Raw genomic sequence first — 7,347 nt, 5'->3', positions numbered from 1 at the left:
TTTTTTTTTTGTGTCTGTTACCACTTTTTCTCAGCTCTCACCGAACCAATTTCTTTTAATGATACGTCAAAAGATCACAAATTGTATCTAGTCGAAGACATTACCCTCAAAAATTGAAAAAAATGCCCTCGTGCCCCGTAAATGGGGGAAACCTCCAAAAAAATTACAAATTTAAAAATCGCTAATTTTCGAAATTTTTTCAATTTTTTTTACTTAAAAGTGCCATAACTTTTTCAAAAATGAACATATCAATATAATTCTTTTTTATATAGATGTGTAATATTATTACCTTTTGTTTGGTATGTTTTTTTCATAAATTTAACCCTTAACCTGCCCACAAGGGGGGATTTAAAATGATAACTTTTTCAACTTAACATTTGAAAATGTTCCGGAAAGTCTGACACTTTTATATATATCTTAAATTAAAGCTAATGTAATTTACTTTATTATGCAAAAAAAAAATTTCGGACTTTATTTTATCTTCACGATGAAAAAGGCTACCGAATGCTATTATTGTGTGAAAATAACTTTATAATGCTATGACATATTGAAAAGTGTATGGATCAACATTATTTTTTTATGAGAAATATTATTTTTTAATAAACCCTTTTTCTTTTATTAGGATATTAATAAGGAACTAGCAGATCATGTTGCTTTTGGAATAGTCCAACAAATTTTTAAAATTAAACAGTATCTAAAGATTTGCATCGAAGCGTTTTTTTTTTGATAGTGATTTTAATCACTGTCAGATATCATTATACTTGATACATCTATACCACGTCACCACTGTGCCGCGACCCCCCTGTGCTGGGTTTTTTTTTTTTTTCATTTTCTTTGTAAAATCTGAGCATTTGTTTATAGCAAACATTTTTTATAGTTAATTCAGTAGTTATAATTTTAGCATTTTCGACAAATTTTTTAGCCATGGAATTGATGGTTGTAAAAATTAATTCATACTTAATTTCATTGTTTTTATTTCAAATAAAAGTTAAATATAAAAATTTATATTTTTTTAAAGTTATGTTCATTCAATAGTTGCAGCTTGATGAAGGAAGTATCGATGAACTATGGCGCAAATTCAATCAGAAGGTTTTTATATTGAAATATATTTTTGTAAATTGAACTGATTATTGTTAATGTTTTATTGGCAATACTTCAAACATTTTAATTAATGATAACATACTCTTTTTTTTTTAATTTTTATCATTAACCAAAGTACTGTGGTAGCTTAAAATCGTATACATTTTTTTTTTTCATTTTCTTTGTAAAATCTCAGCATTTGTTTATAGCAAACATTTTTTATAGTTAATTCAGTAGTTATAATTTTAGCATTTCCGACAAATTTTTTAGCCATGGAATTGATGGTTGTAAAAATTAATTCATACTTAATTTCATTGTTTTTATTTCAAATAAAAGTTAAATATAAAAATTTATATTTTTTTAAAGTTATGTTCATTCAATAGTTGCAGCTTGATGAAGAAACTGTCAATGAACTAGAGTGCCGATTTAATCTTAAGAAAGATACTAATGACCATATTACCTTAGGAGAACTTATAGAAATCATAAATTCATTTGATCAATTAGAGATTGATGAAGATGATGTGCAGTTTTATGTTAAAACATTAGAATATAGTGAGTTTCAAAGAATTTTTAATATAAATTTGGTTTCAGATTTTTTTAAAAGTAGATAGTTTTATAAACTATAAATAAATATAAAGCGAAAAAATTACTGCTAATATAAGAAATACAAGAAAATTTTGAAAATGTACAACACTAGTGTTTTATTATCTTTTTCATAATCGTATTATTTTGAAGTACTTGAGTAATGATTTAAGACAATCTTACATATTTATTAGATACACATTAATGTGAGGTGATTCGATACATTTAATTTAATATGAAAACACGGTAAGTGAGGGAGAGCAGGTCAGTCGATCACATCATACATGTTTGTGTTTGTCGCGACAGGTATGCCGCAAACACAACGCAATTTATTTTCATTTTTTTTTTTGTAGCCGTCTAGTAGACCGGAGATTCCGTGTTCTTTTTAATATACGCCGCTATCTTCAATGTGTTTTTTCTCACTAAAAAACCACCACCTTCGTAACGGTACGGCGTCGCTGCTGTTTAGAACGGTCCCTGCAATTTAGTGGGGAAAAACGATGGATTTTTACAATTTTTGTAAAAATCCATCGTTAAATTCAGGTGAAACTAAAAATCAATTTTTTTTTAAATTTATGATTTATATAGCAACATATTACAAAAAAATTTGGTATATTATAGACTGGTAGTAGCACACACAAATAGAGTTAAAAAATTAATAATTTATAAGGTAAAATTATTTACTTTTGTATCTTTTCAATACTTTTATCATATCAAATCTAATTCGACATTATTGTCGAATTTTTAAAAAATATAAATTTTTATTTTCAAAATACACTATAAGTACATCTTTCATTTGACATACTTTTTATTAAAATTGGACAATTTCCCCTTATATAGGGGGCGTTCAAAACTTGAAATATTAAAAAAAACATAGATCTTTTTCAACTGAACTTTTGAAAATGTTCCGGAAATACTGCGTCCTTTAAACATATGTCAAATTAAAGCTTATTTTATGTACTATAAAATTAAGAAAAATAATTTGTCCCCACGACCTATCTTCTATGCGCAAATGGCTACCGTATTCAAAAATGGGTTATTTTTGTGTTAAAATCCTGGGTTTTGTATTTTATTTTATTTTTATATATCTTTTAAGGGCAATACACTTACAAGAAATTAAACTTATTAAAATTTTTTTTATTTTTTTAAAGTCGAAAAAGTAATTTTTAAATTTGAGTTAGCTTAAATAGCCAATTTTATCATGAAACAAGAAGCAACGAACAGTTGCCGAATCAGTAACACCTGTGTCTTTCATGCTAACGGTACGAAGTTCAAATCCGTCTGTAGCAATTTATATTTTGCATTTTTTTTGAGTTAGAATAAAATTTTCAAATCATTTGATATTTATCTCATTTAGATTCAATAATTTCAATAAATATAAAGGATCTTATCACTATAGTCTACCCTTGTGAAAAANATCTTATCACTATAGTCTCCCCTCGTGAGAAGAAATTGATATTCATGTTAATATTATTTTACTATGTGGTTCTTTTTGTGGCTACGATTTATTTTGCCAACCCTCACTAGACCTACTTTTTTCAACGATACGTCAAATGATTCATTTAAGTTTATGATATTTAAGTTAATGATTAGTTTAAGTTATTACTCTTAAAAATCGAAAAAATATTCCTTATTCAAATAAAAAGTAGCTTAACCAGCTTATTCCATACAGATAATTAAAATCATTAATTTCTAATGTTTTCAAAGTATTTATTGACAAATCAAGTTTGATATTATAATTTAATATGATAGTTTTCAACTACAAAATTAAATCATTTTACTTTGTAATTTATTCATTTTTAGCTTCGATGCGAAGATGAGAAGGTATTGGTTCTACTAAGATGTGTTTTTTTTTTTTTTTTGTGTCTGTTACCACTTTTTCTCAGCTCTCATCGAACCGATTTCTTTCAATGATACGTCAAAAGATCACAAATTGTATCTAGTCGAAGACATTACTCTCAAAAATTGAAAAAAATTCCCTCGTTCCCCGTAAATGGGGGAAACATCCAAAAAAATTACAAATTTAAAAATCGCTAATTTTCGAAATTTTTTCAATTTTTTTTCCTAAAAACTGCCGTAACTTTTTTAAAAATAAACATATCAATATAATTATTTTTTTTATAGATGCATGATGTCTTTACCTATCATTTAGTATATATTTTTTTTATATCTGACACTTAACCTGCCCACAGGGGGGGATTTAAAATGACAACTTTTTTACAAAAAATTAATTTTTTCAATTTAACTTTCGCAAGTGTTCCGGAAGGTCTGACACTTTTATATATATCTTAAATTAAAGCTAATGTAATATACTTTTTTATGAAAAAAAAAAATTCGGACTTTATCTTATCTTCATGGTGAAAATGGCTACCGAATGCTATTTTTGTGTGAAAATTTTCGATTTTGTATTTTACATTTTTAACTTTATTATGCTATAACTTTTTGAAAAATGTATGGATCATTACAATTTTTTTATGAGAATGAGTATTTATATAGATATTTCATTCGACGTACTTTTTTTTTAAATCGGACCATTTCCCTTAATACAGGGGGGATTCAAAACATAAAAATGTATATAGAAAGTAGAACTTTTTCAACTTAACTTTTAAAAGTGTTCCGGATGGTCTGACACTTTTATATATATCTTAAATTAAAGCTAATGTAATATACTTTATAATGGTAAAAAAAAATTTCGGACTTTATTTTATCTTCATGGTGAAAACAGACATTAAACTTAATAAAAAAAATACGATTTTTGTAAAAAAATTCTTTTTTATATTTTTAACTTTATAATGCTATAACTTCTCGAAAGATGTATGGATCAATATAATTCTTTTTTTTGTAGATGCATGATGTCTTTACCTATCATTTGGTATATTTTTTTTATAAATCTGACTTTTTACCTGCCTACAGGGGGGGATTCAAAATGACAACTTTTTCACAAAAAATTGACTTTTTCAACTTAAATTTTGAAAGTGTTCCGGAAAGTCTGACACTTTTCTATATATATTAAATTAAAGCTAATGTAATCTACTTTATTATGAAAAAAAAAAATTTCGGACTTTATTTTGTCTTCACGGTGAAAATGGCTACCAAATGCTATTATTGTGTGAAAATTCTCAATTTTATTTTTTACATTTTTAACTTTATAATGCTATAACTTATTGAAAAGTGTATTGATCAATATAATTTTTTTATGGGAAATACTATTTTTTAATAATCCCTTTTTCATTCGACATACTTTATCTTAATCAGGATATTAATAAGGAACTAGCAGTTTATGAAGCTTTTGGAATAATCCACCAATTTTTTAAAATTAAACACTATCTAAAGATTTGCATCGAAGCGTTTTTTTTTGATAGTGATTTTAATCATTATCAGATATCATTATACTTGATCCAACTATGCTACGTCACCACTGTGCCGCGTCCCTCCTGTGCTGGGTTTTTTTACTCTATTTGTGTGTGCTACTACTAGACTATAATATTCCAAATTTGTTGGCAACATTTCGCTATACAAGTCATTTCTAAAAAAAATGATTGTTAGTTTCTCCTAAATTAACAATGGATTTTTAGAATTATAATCAATTATTATAATATGCTAAATTGAATAACTTCTTTTTATTGGTTTTTTTAGATAGATAATCACTAAACGGGTAACGAGGGAATTTTTTTCATATTTTGAGGGTTATATCTTCGACTAGATACGATTTGTGATCTTTTGACATATTTTTCATCAAANCGACTAGATACGATTTGTGATCTTTTGACATATTTCTCATCAAAATCGGTCCAGCGAGAGCTGAGATTAAGCATATACAGACACAAAAAAAAAAAACACATCATAGTAATACCTTCTCAGCATTGATTTGTAGCTAAAAAAAGATTTTTAGTTTCATTTGAATTTAATAATGAAATTATTATCAAATTTTATAATACGCTCAATTGAGTAGATTTTTTTAACAACATTTTGATTGAATCTTTTAGTAAAAGCAAATCATTAAAATTAATACCTTCTCAGCAACTTATCGAAGCTAAAAATTTAATATACCTACATAATAAATAAAAATTAGTTATTCAAGTGAAATTCATTAAGTACTTAATCTTTTCAATTTTAGAGAAAGAAAATTATGATTTTGAAATAATTTTAAAAATATTATTTGAGGAAAAATTAATAACGGAACAATCTCAAGAAATAATTAATTTATTTTCTCGATTTTCTAAAGATGGCATCATTGATGTTAGAATAGTAGGAAATTTGGCAAAATCAACCAAAAGAAAATTTAGTAGAACTTTAAAAATAAAAATAAAAAAAGCACTTGAAAACAATAATGGTAAACTCAAATTTAGCGGTATGTTCATTATTATAAGTGTTTTTAATTTTTTATGTTTATAATTTTAATGGAATTTTTATTTAAAGTTATTATATTGATTAATTTTTAATTTATTTGATTTTTCCAATGTTTCAGACTTTGCAAATTTGATGCACGCATTGTATACAATGATAAATAAATAAAATTTGCATAGTAAATTTTTTATTAAAAATTGTATAAAATATTGAAATGTAATATAATTTATTTGCTAAGCTTTTAAAATAAATAAATGATAATATTTGTCACTCATCTTATCAAATCATAGTATAGATAAAGAAAAACTCCATTTAGATACTGGAAGAGGGTATAATATTTGTGAAGAAGATCATTTTATATTTTTTTAGTTTTACCATTGATATATTCATGTGTGTTAAAATTTATTTGGCATTTGTATATCAGATTAATTGTTTTACTGTACGTCTGTTCATTTTTGATTAATATATTCATTCTTAATACTTTTATTTTACTTCAATTTTAATTAAATTTGATTGATTATAATTGTTAGGTAAATTATTTCTAAAAGATATTAAGAATGAGTAAGATGAGACAAACGAAGTAGGTAAAATGAGAAAATTATTTATATAATATTTATTCAAATCAGTGTACTCCCCTTGTCATGTACTTTAAAATAAAATAAAATACAAAACTCAGAATTTTAACACAAAAATAGCATATTTTTGAATATGGAAATCATTTTCACCATGAAGACAAATTTTTTTTTTCAAATTAAAGTATATTACATAAACTTTAATTTTTGATTACAAAAATTAATCAAGTTTTGAACATTTCAACTGTAGAATTTTTTTAAACACCAAAATTTACTTATAAATGATTCTATGATTTCTATTAAAGTGATATGTTACAATAATGTAAAAAAAAATTTAGCTTTTCTGATACATTTACTGTAAATAGTAATCATAAAATTTCCTGACTGCATATTAATGTTAATAGTAAAATTGTTTTAATTACATAAAATTTTCTATTAAACGATATTAATTTGATCTTTAAAGGAACAAAAATTTAATTTAAAAATGTTATTTTGCACTAACTATTATTAACATATTAAAAATCAAAATCTCTAATAATTTAAAAACAATTTTTTTTTAACACGCTTATATTAGTTTCACATGATTGTTGTGGGTTGTGTGTTTGTAACTTTCCACGCGCCACGTGTTATTATTCTCGAGAATCCCGTTGTCTATGACCTTGAGACTAGACTGTCGTAACGCATTCACTCCATCCTTCACACCACACGACGTAAACACTAATCCTGTATAATTTTATATTTTTGGTTTTCGTACCCGTACACGCAT

General features: G+C 25.1%; 1 protein-coding gene across 8 annotated transcripts in view; it reads left to right on the top strand.

Annotated features, from left to right (window-relative positions):
• LOC126899893 (uncharacterized) overlaps nt 1-6,495 on the top strand; it is a 54,240-nt gene extending 47,745 nt beyond the window's left edge. For 2 of the 8 annotated variants that reach the window (XM_050675139.1, XM_050675146.1), the window contains 3 exons: nt 1,541-1,632; nt 5,780-6,013; nt 6,131-6,495. In XM_050675139.1, coding sequence (XP_050531096.1) covers nt 1,541-1,632; nt 5,780-6,013; nt 6,131-6,177 — 373 coding nt within the window. In that variant the 3' untranslated portion in view covers nt 6,178-6,495. Of the gene's footprint in view, nt 1-1,035; nt 1,090-1,463; nt 1,633-5,779; nt 6,014-6,130 lie in introns of all 8 variants that reach the window. The other 6 variants (XM_050675147.1, XM_050675142.1, XM_050675143.1 and 3 more) reach the window with 6 other exon arrangements.
• Nucleotides 6,496-7,347: the final 852 nt, after the last annotated feature.

This window comes from Daktulosphaira vitifoliae, unplaced genomic scaffold (genome assembly GCF_025091365.1).
Source record: "Daktulosphaira vitifoliae isolate Bord-2020 unplaced genomic scaffold, ASM2509136v1 Scaffold_2, whole genome shotgun sequence".
NCBI lineage: Eukaryota > Metazoa > Arthropoda > Insecta > Hemiptera > Phylloxeridae > Daktulosphaira > Daktulosphaira vitifoliae.
This window is presented reverse-complemented; position numbering and strand designations above follow the sequence as displayed.